The sequence below is a fragment of the Dermacentor andersoni genome, chromosome 10 (genome assembly GCF_023375885.2).
Source record: "Dermacentor andersoni chromosome 10, qqDerAnde1_hic_scaffold, whole genome shotgun sequence".
In the NCBI taxonomy this organism is placed as follows: Eukaryota; Metazoa; Arthropoda; class Arachnida; order Ixodida; family Ixodidae; genus Dermacentor; species Dermacentor andersoni.
Genome location: NC_092823.1, coordinates 16,096,605 through 16,118,423, shown reverse-complemented (window position 1 = coordinate 16,118,423; position 21,819 = coordinate 16,096,605). Strand labels below are relative to the sequence as shown.

The window sequence follows — 21,819 nt, the reverse complement described above, 5'->3', positions numbered from 1 at the left end:
TAACAAACGAAGATGCATGCTTTCGCCACATCGTCCGTGACTGAAAGTCGAATCAGTCAGCAGGAAAGTGTTGCGAGAGCTGACTGATCATTTAGGCCCAAATGACGCTGCCACCTGTTATGTAGACAGCGCCGTTGCATACCTAACATATTTCATTATTGACGTTACTACGAAATGTATTAAGCAAACTAACGGACCGGCTAATGAGCGGTGCATCCCATGGTGGAATGACGAATGTAGGAAAGAGCGCAAAAATCAGTCCAAATCTAGGGGATTGCCGCGCAATTCTCCAGACACCCGGAAACCTTATTAATTTCAAACAGGTGAAGTCACAAGGCATAAGAACATGTCGATGTGCAAAGATAGAGAGTTGGGAGGGGTGCCTTTTTGGGCATAAATTCTTACAAAGACGAGGCGAAATCACGGATTAGGTTGAATAAATACAAAAGTCGTGAGTCGAACCCCCTACCTTTATTATGTACAGAAGGAGATAGCCTGGAAGACCAGGTGGATCCTCTGGGCGAACAATACAGAATGTGTCTCCAGTGCATCTCATTACACACAAACACTCCTGAGGTTCATAGAACGCACAGAGCGACAGCCCATTGATCGCAAATATGTAAGAAATGAAGATTGCAACAGCCCATTTAGCTTAGCCGAGCTTAAAACTTCTCTCAGTTGTTGTAACAACTCGGCACCAGGCGGTGACCGTATCATTTATTATATGATCAAGAACCTACACTCTGATACACAAAAAAAAAACATTCCTTTCTCTTTTTAGTGTCATGTGAACTGCTTGGTACCTTTAATCGTTTTGGAAAGAAGCTATAGTAATCTCCATGGCTAAACACAGGAAGGACCCATGCTTACCTCGCAGCTACAGACCTGCTGATTTGACAGGCTATGTAGGCACTTTGAAAATATCATAAACCGGCGCTTTGTCTATCTCTTAGAAACAAATGGAATACTAGATCCTTGCCAGCGTGGCTTCAGAGATGGTAGGTCGGCAACAGGACGCTTTGTTGGCACTGAGGCGAATATTAAAAGATGCTTTCCTTTAAAACACTTTCTTTCTCTATTTCTTGACTTGGAGAACGTGTATGACACCATATGACGCTTATCTATTATGTGAGACCTTTCTGCTATGGGTGTCTGCGGCAACGTGTTAAGTACACGTGAAAGTTCTTTGTCTAACCGTATCCTTAGTGTGAGGGTGCGTCAGGTCTTGAGGTCTTTCACCTTGAAAGCTGGTGTCTTGCAAAGCGGTGTGCTCTGCTGTACATTGTTTGTTGCGAACATCAATTCTGTACGCACCGTTATCCCACGAACAATGTACTGAAAGAAAGCCGCGAATGCATGGAAAAATGCCGCGCGACTGGTCGCTCACAGGCACTTTGGGTGTATTCACGCTAGGAAAAAAACTTTAATATAGCATGTATTGAGCAACAGAAAACTGTATCGGTAGTTTTTCATGTTGCTCTACAATTTTCTAAGTCACTCTTTTCATGTAAGTATAATGTTTGAGTTTATTACTTAATTAAGCCTAATTATGTTAATTAGGCGGAATGCATAACATATTCTGAGTATCTCCAAGCGATGGCAAACGTTACCTTGTTTCTGTCCAGCAATGTGGCATTTGCATATCTTGAAATCTTGGTGCCATGTTGAGACACCCTGTATAAATGAAGTAGGCGCTAAGGAATGTGTTGCCCGAATATGCAAAAAAGCAGTGCAAAACGTAAGGAAAACCAGTTTCTTCGTGGCTGTGGTTTTCCACAGGTCTGGCGCTTCAGTGACTAAGCAACTTGCACCTAGAAAAAACGCAATTGGAATTTGCGTTGCTGAAAACCGGTCGGGCTAGGATACAAAGCGATTGTCGGCACTGTTCTCATGCAGTTTTGCATACAGCCCCGCGTGAGCATAGGGAGTCTGCTGCAGGTCTCGGCGACTTGCCACTCACGCAGTAATTGCGGATCGTTTGACAAGGACGCTAGCTTTTCATGCGCGCCCTCGTATTAGTGACAACTTCCGGTACGGCACCAAACTTTGTCATCTTTTCTGTGACATTACCTTCGTCCGTCCGTCAGCAGGTTGCCAGTTGAACGCCCGCGAAATTGGTGCATCTCGCCGAGATCTCCTGTGTGGCCAGCAAACATTCCGTCTTTTATCCATCAGTTTTAACCATCGCGCTTACGAACCAGACTTACACAATAGGCGAAGTGACAGTCCTCGACCCCTACATTATATGCGTGGTACGCTATTATTATTGTAAGGGCCAGCCGTCCATTGCTGACAATGGCCGACTTGGCTTTACTCTTTTTCTGCGAAATGCTGTATGTTCAGCTATAGTTTTGTCATGTAGTTCGAGGACCATCCTTCCGGACTATTTAGGTGGCAAAACTCTCTCCTGTGTCTGTAACTTCGCAAACTGATGTTACTTTATTGTGAACGATGTCTTTGCCCCCTGGTTCTATGGATCGCCTCTGCATTTGACGCAATGCATATGTTATTTAAGAATTACGCATTTGGTCTGTTTATGTGTCTTTCATATTTCTTTTCTTTTTCTGCCCTATTCGCCAAAATACTTCCTTAACAACAGAAACACACGTAGCCTCTAAATAGGGTTTTAAATATCGCGTTCACATTGGTAAGCTCTTGTCAACGAATGAAAAAAAAAGCATTGTACAAACGAACGAAACAGACCCCTTTAGTCGTATTTTATTAAAAGCTGGGGTTTTACAAACCAAAACAACTATTTGACTGTGAGGCATGCCGCAGTGGGGGAATAGGGAACAGCTGGGGTTCATTGACATGCACACCCGATGGCAGTTCTGCATTCCGCTCCCATAAAAATGTCGCCGCCGTGGCCGGGATTTGATTCCACCACCTCGTGCTTAGCAAAGCATCGCCATGGCCATTGTGCCACCACCGTTTGTGATCTTTGTGGTAGAAACTTTCATGGGCAACAACTGCTCGTGTCCGCAACGCGACGATAAGGTTCAGCACACATTCAGCAATTAACTAAGGTTTCGTTGCGTGTTCAACGTTAGCGGAGGGCTGCATGCTCGCATGGGTACTCAGCTACGCTATTTGGCTCGGCCAATTTCACGGCTGACCTACGTGCGAGGCACACGAGAAGGACCAGAGAAGCACGCCGCCGAACTATCAACATGTGTCGTCGATAATAATTCAGTGTTTTGTCTTACCTACCATCTTATCCGCATTTTAACGCTGACCATATTGGACGATCAAAACTACAGCAACGCTCTCACACAGCGCTTTGCGATGCAAATAGCGGAGCTGTACCATCGCCGGCCCCCTGACTACTGCTATGGTCTCCGAGGTCTTCAGGGCGCGCACAGCGATCTCGAATGACATGGTACGGGACGCCTTGCGTGACCTTTGTTTTCTGGAGCAAAATTGCCTCACTCCGCGACATATGTCACATGAACCTTTTGTACCCATACGTAGCTGGCTATCTAACGAGATTTTGTACCTCATGGTATAATAATTTTACTTAAACCCGATGTAACATTCTTGCTGGCTAGAGCTTTATTTTATTCTAGAGCATATTTTAAAGCACGGTATCTATGAAACAGCGTCTCCTTTCGTTGCTATATGCTCAAGCGTCACGTCATGCAATGTCTTACATATAAAAAAAGAAAATCTCCTTTTGTTGTCTCGTCGTGGTCTTGCTTCCTGGCATAGTGTTCCTGCTTACACATGATCGACTGATCTTGGTACTTTCCTGAAATTCTCATAATTCCACCCATGAGGGTTGCTTCCTTCCTGTATGAATATATGCATGGTGCCCGGTGCCCTTAGCTTGATATAACTGATGCAGGAGCAATACCTAATAGTATTAAACGTTAATTCGGCATATCTCACAGCAAGTTCCCAAGTTCGACAGTGCTGGCTCTTCGCGCAGTCGACGTGCCTTCCAAGCGATCTTTCTTGAAGCGCATCTTGTGTTCAGTTGCTACGGCTGGCTCCGAAGGGGCGTACATTCTGAAAAAGACAAAAAAAAAAAGAAACCCGACTCACTACGTGATTTATCAACATTCCTTAAACTCTTAGCACAGCTTCTTTCGCAACGAATCACGCAGGAAAAATACCAGCACCAGTAGTTGACTTGGGCGATCGACTGCTACCCTCTGTGTGTAACCAGACTCCTTCGTTCTTCGGTAAAAACCAGATAATTTCGGACTTTTGCACACCCAAGTTTCCTTTATTTTTTAAACGCATGGCTAAACCCAATTTCTCCTGGAAATTCGCCCTTTCATCCTAAAGGTTAAGAATAAATGCAGGTGCTATAAAATTCGCGAATACTGCCCGCCTTATGTGAGCAAGTGTTGAATATATACAGTCTTTTACAGTCCTTTTAGACAGCGTAATTGAAGTCCCGGAGCTGCATTACTGAATATGGTGGACATTACTCGCACGAGAACTTGAAACCCAAAATGATCTTATTACCCAAAAGTCACTATTAACTTTTAATTTAATTATGTTACGGCACATATCACAATTGATGAATTCAAGCCGGTGAGCTTGCAAACAATGTTCACTTGAAACAAATTCTAAGGATCGCATGGAATTCCAGATAGGCGCAATGAAATTCGTGCTAAAAATGCAATATTGTTGCACTTACGTTTTTATAAAACTGTCTTTTTTTAAAACTGCGCAGGTAGTTCGTCGGACACATTAGGAATGGATATCTCGAAACTGGTATCTTCAAAATTCGGTCCAAGTGGATACGCATTGCGAAGTCACCGGCTGGAATTTGAAAAGACGGCAGCGCTTAAAAAGAAAGACATGGACGGAGAGAGGACGACAAGGACGAGCACTGCAATGTTTGCGGGAAAGTGAATAAATAAAAGCATAATGAGTTGACTTAAGGTGGGAACGCAAGAAACTGGTACATAAGAAGCCGCTCAATGAGTTAGCGGTAAGAAGGAAAATAGAGGAATTCCGTATCAAGCTACAGAACAGGCAGTGGGCTTTAACTCAGGAAGAGGACCTTAGCCTTGAAGCAATGAACGACAATCTTATGGGCATCATTAAGGAGTGTGCAATATAAGTCTGTGCTAACTCCGTTAGACAGGATACCAGTAAGCTATCGCAGGAGACGAAAGATCTGATCAAAAAACGCCAATGTATGAAAGTCTGTAACCCTACAGATAGAATAGAGCTGGCAGAAGTTTCCAGGTCATTCAACAAGCGTAAGACAGCTGACATAAGCAAGTTTGATATGGATAGAATTGAATATGCTCTCAGGAACGGAGGAAGCCTAAAAGCAGCGAAGAAGAAACTAGGAATAGGGAAAAATCAAATGTATGCGTTAGGGGACAAAGCCGGCAATATCGTTACTAATATGGATGAGACAGCTCAAGTGGCTGAGGAGTACTATAGAGGTTTATACAGTACCAGAGGCACCCACGACGATAATGGAAGCGAGAATAGTTTAGAGGAATTTGAAAACGCTCAAGTAACGCCGGAAGAAGTAAAGAAAAATTTGGGAGCTGTTTAAAGGGGGAAGGCAGCTGGGGAGAATCAGGTAACGGCAGATTTGTTGAAGGTTGGTGGGCAAATTGTTCTAGAAAAACTGGCCACCCTGTATACGCAATGCCTCATGACCTCGAGCGTACCGGAATCTTGGAAGAACGCTAACATAATCCTAATCCATAAGAAAGGGGACGCCAAAGACTTGAAAAATTATAGACCGATCAGCTTACTGTCCGTTGCCTACAAAGTATTTTCTAAGGTAATCGCAAATAGAATCAGGAACACATTAGACTTCTGTCTACCAAAGGACCAGGCAGGATTCCGTAAAGGCTGCTCAACAATAGACAATATTCACACTATCAACCAGATGATAGAGAAATGTGCGGAATATAACCAGCCCCTATATATAGCTTCCATTGATTACGAGAAAGTTATTGATTCAGTCGAAACCTCAACAGTCATACAGGCATTACGGAATCAGGGTATAGACGAGCCGTATGTAAAAATACTGAAAGATATCTATAGCGGCTCCACAGCCACCGTAGCCCTCCATAAAAAAAGCAACAAAATCCCAATAAAGAAAGGCGTCAGGCAAGCAGATACGATCTCTCCAATGCTATTCAAATCGTGTTTACAAGGGGTATTCAGCAACCTGGACTGGGAAGAATTGGGGATAAGAGTTATTGGAGGATACCTTAGTAACTTGCGATTCGCTTATGATATTGCCTTGCTTAGTAACTCAGGGGACCAATTGCAATGCATGCTCACTGACCTGGAGAGGCAGAGCAGAAGGGTGGGTCTAAACATTTTCTGCACAAAACTAAAGTAATGTTTAACAGTCTCGGAAGAGAACAGCAGTTTACGATAGTTAGCGAGACACTGGAAGTGGTAAGGGAATACATCCACTTAGGGCAGGTAGCGACCGCGGATCCGGATCATGAGATTAAAATAATCAGAAGAATAAGAATAGGCTGGAGTGCGTTTGGCAGGCATTCTCAGATCATGAACGGCAGGTTGCCATTATCCCTCAAGAGAACAGTATATAACAGCTGTGTCTTAAAAGTACTCACACACGGGGCAGAAACCTGGAAGCTTACGAAAAGGGTTCTACTTAAATTGACGACGCAACGAGCTATGGAAAGAAGAATGATGGGTGTAACGTGAAGGGATAAGAAAAGAGCAGATTGGGCGAGGGAACAAACCTGAGGTAATGACACCTTAGTTCAAATCAAGATAAAGAAATGGGCATGAGGAGGACATGTAATCAGGATTCCCGTTAACCGATGATCTTAAGGGTTACGGACTGGATTCCAAGGGAAGGGAAGCGTAGATGGGGGCGGCAGAAAGTTAGGTGGGCGGATGAGATTGAGAAGTTTGCAGGGACAACATGGCCACAATTAGTACATGACCGGGGTAGTTCGAGAAGTATGGGAGAGGCCGTTGCCCTGCAGTGGGCGTCGCCAGGTTGCTGCTGCTGATGATAATGAGTACGTTCGCCGGAAATAGTGAATTATGAATTTCAATTTCTCATGCATGTCTTGTTCGTCTCGGAGTAATCGAAGTAAATATGAGAATTATCTGACACAGGCGTTGTTCGAAAATTCTCTATGGCCTAAAAAACTTCGCCTGACAATGTTTACATTGTGTTTGTATGAATATGGTATACACGTCCCTTTCGCTTAAGGCTCAGGCAAACTCCAGCGCATAAACTGTATTCAGGGGCTGCCGGCTTTGAATGAACGCAAGCTTGCTGTCTTTCTATTAGGCGCATTTACACGAATACAAGTATGCGGCATCACACTACACTCAGGGCACGTCACACATGTAACTGGCGATAATGTGTTAACAAGCGACCGCAGCGCCAACTTTACTTCGCATTGTGAATGGTAGCTGTGAGGTTGAGAGCGCGCTTGCTCAACCCCCTGCGGTGGCTTAGTGGCTATGGTGCTGCGCCGCTAAGCACGAGGTCACGGGATCAAATCCCGGCCACGGCTGCCGCATTTCAACGAGGGCGAAATGCAAAAACGCCCGTGTCCCATGCATTGGGGGCAGGTTAAAGATCCCCAGGTGGTCAAAATTAATCGGAAGTCCCCCACTACGGCGTATCTCACAATGAAACCGTTGTTTTGGCACGTAAAATGCCAGAATTCAATTGCAACACCGCTACCCTGGATCCATCAATGGTGGCGGCTTCGCACAGTATCCGCATGGCATGCAAGTTATCATTGATGCGACGTGTTTTGATGTCATATGATTGGTGATTCCCTACAACTGTTCCGAGGGCAAAGTCCAGCCGTCATGCTATAATCTTAGCAAGAATTTTGTAATCGGTCGTTAAAAGATGGCGGCGTCAAACCTGGTTTGGAAATGACATCGTACACATCGCGTAATATTACGACTAATTACGGTGAAAATTTCTCGTAAAAGGAAGTGCTGAGCCCATCAACTCCTGGCGACTTTCTTGGCTTTAGCTGATGTATGGCTAATTCAATTTCCCACTCTGATATACACTCATCCCTTTGCTGTTTTTTCTCATCTATGTAATTCAACGTTGAAGCATACTTTCGAAAGAGTTCACGGTCGCATGCGTTACTTCCGTATTCGAAGAGGTCCTTGTGTGCTTGAGCACACAAGGACTTTTTGGGACTCGTTTTGAGATTTCAGAATGCTGTCCCCGCTTTGTATTGCTTCTATTCTTCCTGCCGCGCTTTGTTTTGCCTTGAAAGTCTTGAGCGGTTCCTCATCTCTCTGCTGTGATTCCGTCCTAGACCGGATCATAGCGCCTTTGTATTCCTTCTCCAAGATTGACAGCAGCTGCCCTTTGATATCTTCTGTGAAGGTACTCGGGTGAGTTTTCGGCTTCGATTACATTTTTTAGGAGTTCGTACAAGCTCAGCTTTTCGCTCTTCGTTAGTGCTGCTTTTTCCTGTCCTTTGGTGATTAGAAACGTCTCGCACTCTTCTTTTATCTCGTCCCACAGTACCGCGTCTACGATTCGTCCTTTCGTTGTTTCCTTAATAAGATTCCTAATGCTGCCGCATATTTCTTCGTCATTTAGCAGACTCTCGTTCAGCTTCCAGAACTGCTAGTCCTTGTGCTCCTTTCTAGTTCTTTCGTTTACTTCAAAATATGGCTGTGACAAATGAATGATCTGCGAAGGCGACAGGCTTCACCTTATAACGCACGTTGTAAGATGACTCGTCGCTAGACACGTAAAACCGATCCAGCCTTTGATGACAGACCTCTTGCCTATGTGTAAAACCGTCATTATCTTCTGACGCAAGTTCAGTAACATCGTGCAAGTCATAGTCTCGTAAAAGCTTCGTGGGCTCTGCTAGGCTGGTACCTTGAGATTGCTTTTTCAAACGATGAGAAACACGTAAAACACATTTAAGGTATCCGGCAAATATGGTACGGTACGCTGAGTCAATATACTACCTCAGGCCTGGAAAGAATTCGTAGTAAGGCGTAATTCGGAACATGAATCGAAATAAGCTTGTATGGTTCATTCCGGTATAACAAATCCACATTACATACACAGCCGTTTCGGTCCTTGTCCCACACGTGGTGTACTAGTACCACTGAATGTTTCTTTACCAAAATTGCCGTCGCTCCACTGCATGTACAAGCAGGCGAAAAATTAAACGAGTAATGGTTGCGAACGAAGTGGTCCATCTCTTCCAACTGCGCACTCGATGAAAGTTTTGTCTCCTGACTAAATGCAATGTCAACAATTTTTCCCGTAGTAGATTTAGAAACCACTGCCTTCTCCTGCGTGCGACCAAGCTCCCGCACTTAAAGGTTCCTAACTTTAACTAAGCCGTACCGCTAAAGCTGCCGTTACTCCGGCCAATGATGCATACCTTTGAGGCGTGACTTCACAGGACACAAGGAGCGTTTATGACGTTTCTCCACGGATGGTATCCGAAGAGCCGTGTTTACACAGTTCCTCTTCATGGCCGCTTTCCATTTTGCTTGTGGCACCGTGCTTCTCATTTCTGCGAGGTTCCCTGACGTGCCTTCATCCTCGTCCGAACAAAACCCAGGGATCCTTGTAGCCCTATTGCTTGCGTCCTCCGGCTCAGACTCCAGGCAATGGTACGCCTCTTGCGTCCCCGCTTCCATTACCGCCGCTCCGTCTCACTTCCATCGCTACCGGGGCACCCATCGACTGCTTCCCAGGTGAGCTGGTGATCGCAGCCTGCCACACCCGACCCCGAAAAAGAAAAGCTCAAAGCTCAAATCGCAGCCCAGAGAAACGAGATTTCCCTACTAAAAGGACAGCTGCAGGCGCTGCTCGCGCGCCCCCACCTCCCCACCTCTTCCCGTCACGAAACCTCACAACCCATCGCTTTCCCGCCACCACCGCCACCACCTCCCGCCCCTATGTCCGCCTCCCCTTCGGCCGCGTCTTGTCGTGCCGCCTACCCCTCTCGCAGCTCTCCACATAAGACGCGCTCCTCTACCGAACGTGCCCCCACCCCGGAGATGGAGACTGTCATCCGCCACACGGCCTCGTTCCTCGAGGCACATGAACGACGCCTCATGGCCGCCATTACAGCTCTGCGTACGGACACGCAGACCTGGATGGCTCAAATTAACAACCGCGTGGCCACAATTGAGGCCCGCCAGAGTTCCCTCGAGGCCGATCTTGCCCAGATGACTATTAATGTCTCATCCTTCCTCCCCTCATCCTCATCTGCCAAGCACCGTGCACCAGCAGGGGCACCCCGACCTCAAGATGGCCAGACACCCCCCGCGCCTTAATTTCTGGCAGTGGAACTGCCGCAGCTTCCGCGCAAAGCGGAACACACTGCAGCTCCACCTCCAGAACATCCCTCCCTCTAACCTCTCCCCTATTATGGCCCTTCAAGAAACCTTCTCCCCAGTAAAACTACGTGACTACACAGCTTTCCACCCTGCTTCCCCTTCACTTCCGAACGTTGCCACGCTAGTTCATCGCGCCTATATGGCAATCGAGCATCCGCTTGACGTTACGGAGTGCACTCACCTCTTCTTGGAACTCCTTCCCCAGCGGCGGCAAGATGCCAGCCTTTTTGTCCTTAATGTATACAGCCCTCCTCGCACAACTGCAGCTCCTCTCGTCCTCCTTCGCAACGCCATCTGACGCGTGAACCGGAACGCACTCCTAATTCTTGGGGATTTCAACGCTCATCACGTAAGTTGGGGCTACTCCAAGAACTGCAGGAAGGATCTGGCGCTATGGACCTTCGTGCAGAACGAACAGTTGACCGTCTTTAACGATTTCTCGGAACCCACCAGCACTGGCTCTAGCGTACAACGGAGCACTAATCCAGACCTTCCCATCTACAAAAATATCCCGGACGCGGTGTTGACGAGCACCTGGGTCTCTCTCGGTAGCGATCACTATATCCTGTTCGTCTCTTCCTCCTTTCCCACCCTATCTTCCTCCCGCAAGCGCCTGGTGCAGGTGGTGGATTAGGATCGCTTCCGCCAGTCGCCGCAACGGCCTCCACCTCCATCTCAGACCTTTCTCAGTGGACCACCAACTTGCTTCAGGATGTTTCCTCTGCCACCTCCACCGTCCCCACCCCTCCTCACTCCTACACGGCTGATAGTCGCCTGCTGCACATCTGGGAGGCGTGCCACTCTCTGCACCGCGGCTGGCTTTCCCAGAAACACAACCGCTCGCTGCGCCTCCGCCTTGCTCGCTTGGCAATGGACATGGAGGAGCACTGCTCCTCTCTCACCAGACAGCAGTGGGGCCAGACCTGCGAGCGCATGGCTGGTAACCTCGGGCTGAGGAATGCGTGGGCTCTCCTGCGTGTACTCCTTGACCTGTCGCATTCCAAGGCCACGCACAGAACGGACGTGACGCGCCTCCTTCACTCATCTTCACTCTCTGATTCCGACTTCCTTCTTGCTCTTCGTGATGGATATATCTGCCGCAACCCCCCTTCCTCTCTCCCTTCCTACACAGGCGATCCTAATTCTGCGCTCGAACCAGATATTACCCTCGGAGAGGTTCGTGCCGCGCTGCATAAGCTCCCCACCACCTCCACACCGGGGGCCGACCAAATCTCTAACAAGGCCCTCCGTAATCTGGACACATCATCCCTCAAGGCCATCACTGACCTCTTTAACAAATAGTGGCATGAAAGCACTCTTCCTTCCGAGTGGACCCACGCTAAGGTAACTTTCATCCACAATCTGGCAAGCCAACAGACATCGAAAGTCTCCGCCCCATTTCCCTCACCTCGTGTCTCGGCAAGCTCTTGGAGCACGTTGTTCTCGACGGCTTGCAGAACTTTCTAGACGACAACCACCTTTTCCCCGATTCTATGTTCGGCTTTCGCCCTTCCCTTTCTACCCATGACGTTATGCTCCAGCTCTCTGAAAAGGTCTTCACCCTCTTCACGCCAAGGGCACTCGTGGGGTCTTGGCACTGGACATGACGAAAGCATTTGACAACGTCCTCCATTCCGCCATCCTAGATGCTCTCTCCACCCTGAACGTGGGTACTCGTGTCCACGGTTTTATCACGGCTTTCCTTGCCCGTCGCACGGCTGAGATCTCGTTCGGTCCTCTGTCTTCTCCAAGTTTCACTCTTGGAGTTTCACTCCAAGTTTCACTCCTATCCCCCCTTCTCTTCAACACTCTTTTCCCCATGGCACGCGCTCTCGCTACCGTTGCTAACCAGTCCCATGCTTTCTACGCCGTTGATATTACCCTCTGAGTGACCACCGGAAATATTGGAGAGATTGAGGCCGTCCTCCAGGCGGTCGCGGACGTAGTTGCCGGTCATGCTCGAGCAGTCGGGCTGGCCTGCTCCCCGTCAAAGTCGGAGGTTCTGCTCCTACCGGCTGGAGGCACGGCCGCCACCTCATCCCCCACTCTTAGCATCATTATTGGCGCGCACCCCGTCCCTTCTGTCTCCTGCCTCCGCATTCTGGGTCTCCTTCTCCAATCCAACGGCAAACGCACTGCCGTCCTTTCCCGCCTCGTCCACCAAACAGTCCGACTTATTCGACGTGTCGCTAACCGGCACCACGGCATGCGTGAGCACGACCTCCGTCGTCTTATACAGGCCTTCGTTCTCAGTCGCTTTGTCTACTCCCTCCCCTATCTCTTTCTCTCTCGCGCCGAGGAAGACAAGGTGAAGTGTCTCATTCACCAAGCCTACAAGTCGGCCCTTGCGCCCCCCGCCTACACCACCACTTCTCGTCTGCTGGCGATGGGCGTCCACAATACACTTCCAGAGCTTGTGGAAGACCAACGCGTGGCACAACTCGATCGCCTTTCTCGCACCCCTTCTGGTACAGCCCTTCTCTTTTCCCTCCGCTTGACCCCTTTGAACCCTGCCTGTGTAACCCACCCCTTAACCTCTCTCTATCTTCAATGCTAACTGTCAACCCTCTACCTAGGAACATGCACCCAGAGCATCACGCCGCCCGCCGCTCTGCCCACGCCTACACCCTCTGGCGCCTGTATGGCACACAGTCCAATGCTGTGTATGTCGATGCGGCGTCACACAATTCCCACCCTGCCTACGCTCTTGCCACCACTTCCCATACACTTTCTCCCCTGACCGTTGCCACTATACCTGCTCCCACCTCCACTGCCACAGAGGAAGCAGCTATTGCGCTCGCCATTGCCACTACCCTGGCCCGTTTCATATTCAGCGGCAACAAAGCTGCAGACGACAACTTTACGAAGGGTCGCATCTCCTGCTCTGCGCTCAGCATCCTTGAGCACTCCCCTCCTCCTTCTCGTCGTATCAAACTCCTCTGGGTTCTGGCTCACACGGGGCACGCTGGAAACGAGGCGGCAAATTCCATCGCTCGCGAGATGACAGATTGAGCTGGCCCCCTCCACTCCGGGATGGACACGCGTGACTCCCTCCTCACCTTCCATGACATCACCCTTCATTACCGCAACTCACGCCTGTCCCTCCGTCCCCCTCACAAATCCCTGTCTAAGCTCCAACAGAGCACGTGGCGCAATTTACAGGCCCACTTTCCTCTCTCCTGCCCGGCTTGCCCTTATTCACCCCGGTGCCTTCTCACCCGAATGCACGCTCTGCAGACACCCACGAACAGAACATGCTCATATTCTCTATTCATGCCCGAAACACTCTCCCCCTGCCTCTTGGCGTGTATCTAGGCCGCAGCTGTGGGAGGCTGCTTTGGCAGTTCGGAGCAGGATGTCCAGCTACGGTAACGATCTGGGCAGCGGAAGTCGCCGCCAGGCATGATCTGGTGGCCACGACCGGTAACCTGAAGGCCACCCAAGGAACGGCAGCATCTGAATTTTCTTTTGATTTTTTGGCTTTCACTAAATAAAGTTTGTACCACCACCAATACCATCAGAAGGCTCGGGGCTTCGGATGGCGCTGACGTTTTGGGACGTTCTGCTCCTAGGCCCACAGCCTCTGCTTCCATCGAACAGACCACGTCGTCAGACGCCATGGGCGTCTCCGGGCGTTCTAGGAGTTCTGCTGGGTAGATCACTTCAGACGCCGTCGGCGACTCCACCGGCACTGAAGGGCACGGAGCTTGAAACGCTACACTGCATGCTTCTTCCGGCTCCGAGTTTTATCAGTTGTTACAGAGGCAGCTGGCGAAGAAGTGCCGCAGCCTTCACTGGAGAGTCGGCATTCTCAGTTGCCTGGCTGGTGTTTCAGGTTCAGGCACCCATGATGAAATATTATGGTTACGAGGCTGCAGTGCTTCTACAGCTTCATCCTTGTCCATGAGCGCATCTGTGTTGTCGTTCTCGCCATTCTCCCGTGTCATGGTAGCGTAAGTTTTTTTGCAGTCGTCAGCTTCATGGCCAAACTTGCGGCATGCAGAAGACCGCGGGATGCGACAATCCTTTCTTATATGGCCCGATCTCTTGCATCTCAAGCGCAAGATTGGTTTTGCAGTGTTGCTGCCCTGAATATGAATCTCATGCGGGAGCGATCCTACAATAAATCCGCCTTTCAGACTCAAGATCAGCGACCTAGGTGACGTATGGGCACCATTGAATTTTCTGGTCAGCCACGTTTCCCTACTCAACATCCTCAATTTTCCCATACGGTTCCAATGCTTTTCGTACGGCATCGTCACTGATATGCTAAGGAAGCCAATGAAGTTTGACTCTCACCTGACTGTCGTTCGGATCGATGTCATCTTTTACCTTTGATGCACAGTTCGTTTGCTTCTACGAGCACTTGCTTTGCGGCCATTGAATGTGTGGTTAGCGCCCTGATGTGATTAATCTCGTAGGCACCTATCGACGCTACATCCTTGACTACTGGTAGGCGCTCAATTCCTTCTTCAACAGCGTTGATTCGGTATGGCCTGGCAGACACATCACAATGCAGAAAAACAGTGTTCATGAATAGTTTCAGGTTGGCAGTTGGGGCTGAATAACCTTGTAGTGCTCAGGAGAAACTGTAGAACAACGGGCTACACCGCTCGGAGAGAGCACATGATCCCAGCGTCTGACGCGTACGAGAGCCGACGAAGGAATGGCCGACGCCACGGCGGCTACACGGTTCTGGCCGACTGTTTTGACACTAAAATATTGTAACGCACAGTTGAGTGACGCTACTTTAATAACTTTACGCTGGGCGAACTTGTGCCCGACAAACAGCTAAGCGCTAAAACGTCCACAGTCTCTTTCGCCGCAGTCCCGCACTTCTTCTTCTTCCCTCGAGTCCCGCGCTCATAGCACGCTGCTCCGAATGCACGTGCCTTGCGAGCCCGTGTTGCCCGCTTCACTGCCGCTATCTTTCGCAGGTAGCAGTAAACAGCATGACGGACGCAGGAAGCGGCTGGCGCCTGTAATTCGAAATAATCTTGTGTCATTGTCCCCCTTCCAAGAGTGCATCGTCCCGATGCTCATACAGAAGACGGTGGTTTCTAGACTGCCATGAACTCGCAATGTTTGTAGGCGGAAGCAGTTATTGCCTGTCGTAGTATGGTTTCATTCGGACGACATGGACGATTTCTGTTCGATGCCGCCGTCGTGATGAGGTTACTTGACCTTCTGGAGCAACTTCGTAGTTCAATGGACTAATTCGGCGAATTATCCTATACGGGCCAAAATAACGACGGAGAAGCTTCTCGGATAGGCCGCGCATCCGTACTGGAGTCCACACCCATACTTTTTCTCCAGAAGCAATATCTATGTTCCTTGAATGATGCTGTATTAGACGTTATTAACCCAAGAAATTTGTAGCGCATCCTCTCGCCGGAGGATGCTGCGGCGACAATGGTTTTGTATGCCTGTGCCTCCAGGCCCTTGAGTTTAAAGGACTGTGTTAAGGCGGTAGTGCCTCTGACAAAATTTTTTCAGCACGTCATAGCAACCTTTTGCTGTACATCTTTCGTGTGCATAGTACACTTTGTAACTCATTCGCATAATCTCGTTACATATATACATTTTACACACTTTACAGCGACTGCTTTAAGGCCCCTTGATAGCCACGTCACATGAACCTGTCGTAATTCGTAACTACATTGCCAACTCATCAACACTATCCTGGCGCTCTATGGCCGTATTTGGCCATTGCACCTCAATATAACAAATTTGCTGTAGCTGTAATACAGCGGCCGAACAGAGCTTAAATTTAGGACAGTTTTATTGGACAATGGATGTGCGTTCGTGCCGTTGGCGCCGCCCCTGCCGCCGTGTTTTCACAGTATCGGCGGCTCACGTGCGGTGCGCGATGGGAGGGCTAAAATGTCTCTAGCATAGAGTTTCATACAATAATTACTAGAGAGAACTCCGGAGCAAGCGTCTACGGGAGCTGCAATCGGGGTGGTTCAGCACATAGAGATCCATACAATAATTGTCTCCAGGGACAAGAGAGGCGCGCAGTGTGGTATGTCAGCAAAAAAAAAAAAAAAAAAACGACGATGGCAAGAGAATGCTAGCCTCAATCGACTCAGCAGCAGAGCAAGGGCAGAGTTGTGCGCACAAACGCTAGCGTTCCTGTTGTGTGCAGCTGTGTGCGTCCCACAACATGGTGTACACCATAGAGTTTCCTACAAAAATTACTATGTGGTGTACACCCCATACAGTGGTCTGGGTGCATAGGGTTTCTAAATAAATACCCTAGTGGGAAATGTGGCGCTACTGTCTACGGGGGCTCTCCTGAGCGTTGCCTCAACCTACATGGGAATGAATGGAAGTACAGGCTTCGGATGGACTTCGATATTTAGACTAGCGGCGTTTGCTTGCGGCGCAGCAAACGAAGCTACACTCAAATATTATGGCGTAAAATCTAATTTTCTTTCGGCAGTATCTTATATAAAGCACAAACATTACATAAGCTTTGTATGTCTTTGAGATTGAAGCACAGTTCGCCACCAGGGCAGGCCAGGGTACTCATTCTTCTGCAATTCTGTTCCTGATTTAGCGCCATAGAATAATTATTTATTTAATTTCTCAACAGCAATACCAACCGCGAATATACTTATATAAAAATACTCATCAAGTATTTATGGAAATAAATACTTTATATAGTGAGAAAGTGTTGCGCCTTTGAGAGGAATGCTACAAGTGTTGTCTGTACGATGCCTGCTCGCTGCTAACGCTATATTAACGCGACAGCGTTAAGGAGCTCGTGTCACAGAGAAGCCGTGTCGTCGGCGTCAGCCGTGAGCGAAAAATCCCGGAAGGCAATTCATAAATAAGAACAGCTTGCAAGATGGGCTGGGTGGGAATCGAACCAGGGTCTCCGGAGTGTGCGACGGAGACGCTACCACTCAGCCATGAGTTCGATGGTTCAAACGGGACAAAAGCGCCTCTAGTGAATGCGGTGTTGCCTTAGAAACGTGCCGTAGAAAGTTAAACTGCGGTGTATATAGGTAATTGTGAGCATGCAAATTACAGAAGTTGCAGTTAAACAAGTAACGAAGTATGTTTGCGCGACATTTCTTCTGCGCTTGCCGCACACGTAGAGCCTTATTGCGGCAAATACAGAATACCCCTCCTCTCAATGTACGGCGGTGCCCCGACAGGTGGCGCGCCGCTCGCCCACTTCTCCCCTTCGCCTCGTTTGAGCGCATTGGGGCCGTGCGGGGACCGGTGCGAGGATGCCCCAATATGCAAAAAGGAAGAAGTGAGGCGTGCACACAGGGCACAAGAGTAGAGAAGTGGACAACACGAACGCCGACTATCAACTGAAGGGAGCACTGAGGCGACGCGTAATTCAGTTTCTTGACATTTCCTTGGTCTTCGAACAAAATCATGTTGGTTGGCAGTACTCCCCAAGATCTTCGAAGCCGTTGCTAAACTTTCAATCCAAGCATTCCAAAGCAGTAAAAAACAGAATTGCCATGTCGTACCTTAAGTCTTCCCTCATCAGATCCTGCAGCACAAAATGAGCGCCAGTTTTAATGCGCAGGTCCGGCGCCTATTAGAAGCAGGTTATCATAGCGTAGCAGTGGCCACTGTGGCTAAGCGCCTAAAGAAGTCGGTTTCGAGAGGGATGGACGTGAATACAGAAAGCAGTAATAGCAAAGAAAGAGTAGTGGCTATTCTGTATATTCATTCAGTGTCGCACAGGCTTAAAAAAGTTGCAAGTAGATATGATGTTAATGTTGCTTTCACTGCTCCCAATAAGCTAGGTAAGATATGCGCTGCCGTACAGAGAAAAAAGTAGCGGCTAAAGGGCAAGAAACGAACAGATATTTGTCCAGTGAAGCACAATAAGAACAACAGTTTTACTGACTGTCGTATGGGTGTGGTTTATAAAATTCCCCTTAGCTGTGGCCAGTTCTACGTAGGGCAAACGGGACGGTGTATCAATCAGAGGTTAATGGAACATAAAAGGTCTTTAACCGGTGGATCGCCTTCTAATCTTTTGCTACATTGCCGAGATTGTAACTGCACGCCAGAGTTAGGTGAATGCGCGATATTGTACAGGCATAAGAATGAAGATACGCGTCTTATGGTAGAGGCATGGCATATCTATAATGGTCGAAGTGCGTGCGTGAGTTAGCCTTCGATTACTTTACATAAGGAAGAGATTAAGTGCCTTAACAGTTATCTCTCACGTAGACCGCCACGTGTACCCGACTGACACATGGTGTTCCCATTCCTGAGCATGCGCAGGTGAGTTTTGTGTCTTCTTTCTTTTTTCCCCTCAGTAACTTCTTCTTCTTCTTTGCATAATGAATCCTTACCAACTAGCTCAGCTTGCTGTCATTCTATGCCCCAATACCCTTGCGTTTAATAAGTTTTCTCGCTCTCTCCCCTTACAACTTCCAGCGTGCGTCACTCGAACCCTGATGTTTAGGCGACGCGGTTCCTCTTTCCGCTCACAGCGCGATTTCTAGGTGCAGCGTCCGATGCGGGACGCCTCTGATGTGCCGCAATCGCCGGCGGCACCCTCGGAAACGCTATCCGCTCGGCGGCAGGACTCAACACAGTGAAAAGAAGCGACACATACTTCAAAATCCGCACCACACAAAACCTGGTGGCCGTTGACACCTATCGTTGAGCTGCTTCCGACAAGCTCGCGGAACTAAAGAGCATCACTATCAGCGATGCAGCTTACGAGACAAACACCTACGTGGCCGCTGATCCTATGAACGCACGCGGCGTCATACATGGGATACCAACCTAGGTCTCCGACGCAGAGCTGCAGAGTATTGTGGAAGTAAAACTCCTGACAATTCGCCGAATAGGCTCGTCCAACACCGTTAAGGTGACGGTGGAAGGCCCACGTTTACCCAGATTTGCCCTTATTAATCGAGTTGTCCAGCGCCTCTACCCATTTCGACACAGAAGTTCGCTGTGCTCGCACTGCTTCACGCTCGGTCATGCCACCGACGTATGCCCAAATCGTTCGACGTATTCCATGTGCCATCAATGCAGTAGAACATTTCCCAGTGCGCAAAGCATACCCCCCATGAGTGCTTCCCCTACTGCCATAATTGCGGCGGTGAACATTCGCCGACTTCGAAAGACTGCCCAGCAAGAAAAGAAGCGGACCGCGCGGTGCGTTCGCGGGCATCCAAGCACCGTCGCCGACGGATACGCAACACGAAGCCCTTCCAGTATACATCAGATTTCCCTGAATTGCCGCAGGGGACACAACGTCCCCGTCAACAGGATACAAGAGTCGCTATAAGTGACAAGACCCCAGGCACCTCCATCGCTACTTCCAACCGGTTTGCCGTGCTTCGCCAGACGAGTCGCAGCCGGAGTCGCAGTCGCAGCCGCAGTCGCAGCCGCAGTCGCAGTCACGGCCGCAACCGCAGCCGAAGTCACAGTAACAACCAAACCATCAGAAAAAAATCTCCAAATGGAAGCCCGCCGTCTAAGGCCGGCAAGCGATCTACCACTCCGGAGCCGACACGTCCCAAAAATGACAAGAGCCAGCTAGCCTCTGATAACGGTGAGCCAGTCCGTCCAAACCTACCTAGTAATTCCTCACAACCTTCACCTAACACTTCACAGTCAACCCGCCATATTTCACGGACTCCAGTTCTTCATTACTCGTACTCTCAAGCTCTTCAGCGCCCTATGACACCATCTACAACACCATCGCACATGCGGGACCAAACAAGCATGCAGCGCCTTGAACGAGCGGTCCAGGTTTTAACGGCTAAAGTAGACAGCCTCGCGAATGAAGTTGCAGTGATTCGCACGATACAGGCTGAAATGCAATATCTAAAACAAGAAATTGCACGCACTGATGTCGTCGTTCAACAGCTAGCAGCCAACGCGCAAATATTCGCACGTGCACAGAAATCCACGCAGTCCAAGGTCGATGAGTCCCCCGGCTCGGCAAATCTGTAATATGGCAGGCCCTAATCGACCTCTAGTAATATGGCAATGGAAATGCTGGAGCCTTCGAAGGAAGAAGGCTCTCTTACAACAATTCGTCTGCCGAGAAGCGCAGAAACCAGATATCCTTTTAATTCAAGAAGCTTGCGGACTTATATCATTACCGGGATATGAACACTTTACCCAAGGAAGTATTACTAAACGAGACAAAACAGCTCCACAGGGTGTGACCGTTCCCATTACCACTGTAACATACGTGGCCAAACATATTCCAGCTATACAAATCAATACAGATTCCATAAACAATTCAACTCAGGAGCACGTTACTGTCCAATGCCGCTTCGGCAGCCCTGACGTTCTAATTATCAATGCATACTGGGTCCCAAGGCTCGACTGTCCTTCTCTGAAGTGGTTGGACACGTACACAAAGCTACATAAGGACAAAGACATCATTATAACTGGGGATTTCAATACACATAACATATCATGGGGCTACCAGCGCACAACCAAAGCAGGGCAGCACCTCGAAAGAAAAATGCAAGATAACACGTATACGTTTCTTAATGACACAACCGAGCCCACGCGCCAAGGAAACAGTGTCGAACGTGACTCTAACCCCGACTTAAGCGGGTACCGCGGAATTGGGAATGTAACTTGGGCGAATCTTCACGAAAGTCTTGCAAGTGACCATTACATCATTGAAGTTACTCTAAGCATTCCTCGCTCTAAGGCTCGCCTTGCTAACGCAGCTTCCAATACACATCTTACTGACTGGCACCGATTCCGATCAGACCTAGCCAGGGCCAACGAACAGCCGGACCTACATTCATGGGTGAGGAATATTAGCGAGACGAGGAAAAAGTAAACCAAAATGATTGCGCGTACTGCTGAAAATCCACACATAGACCCTCATCTGCTTAACTTATGGGATAAAAGACACAGGATAGTGCAGAACTGGAAGAAACAAACAGAATCGTGGCCTTCGCAAACTTATGGAGCAAATAACATTAGAAGCACAAGAATACGCGCAAAAACTTTGCACCGAAAACTGGTTAGAAACATCTGACAAGCTCAACGGCCGCCTACATACTGCGAGAGTGTGGAATATCTTAAGATCACTTTTGGGCCAAGGAAAAGCACGACACACCATGGACAAGATAAAGATGAGCTCTGGCTAGCTGAAATAGCTGACGAAATTCGACAGACGTTCTATCCCTTGGACCAAAATGCAGGACAACTTCCGGATTACCCAACTGAGTCACTCGAAGAGAGTACAACAGGCATAAACAGCCTGTTTACTTCAGCTGAGCTACATACGGTTTTCTCTTCGCTGAAACGAAACACAGCGCCTGGCAAAGATGGGATTACTTATAGTACACTTCGTAACTTACCCTCTTCTCAGTTAGAGCAACTTTAGAATACGTCAACAATATTTAGGAATCCGAAATCCTTCGAGAGGAATGGAAAACGGCAATAATAATACCAATCCCGAAACCCGGCAAACCGGCCAACTGTATCACGAACCTACGTCCTATATTTTTAACG

At 48.6% G+C, this 21,819-nt stretch overlaps 1 protein-coding gene across 1 annotated transcript in view; it reads right to left on the bottom strand.

The window, feature by feature from the left end:
• Positions 1-3,529: 3,529 nt before the first annotated feature.
• The window catches only part of LOC129381992 (uncharacterized), a 39,318-nt gene continuing 21,028 nt past the window's right edge, over positions 3,530-21,819 (bottom strand). Inside the window, exon 3 of the mRNA XM_055065312.2 lies at positions 3,530-4,008. Coding sequence (XP_054921287.2) covers positions 3,885-4,008 — 124 coding nt within the window. The 3' untranslated portion in view covers positions 3,530-3,884. The remainder of the gene's footprint in view (positions 4,009-21,819) is intronic.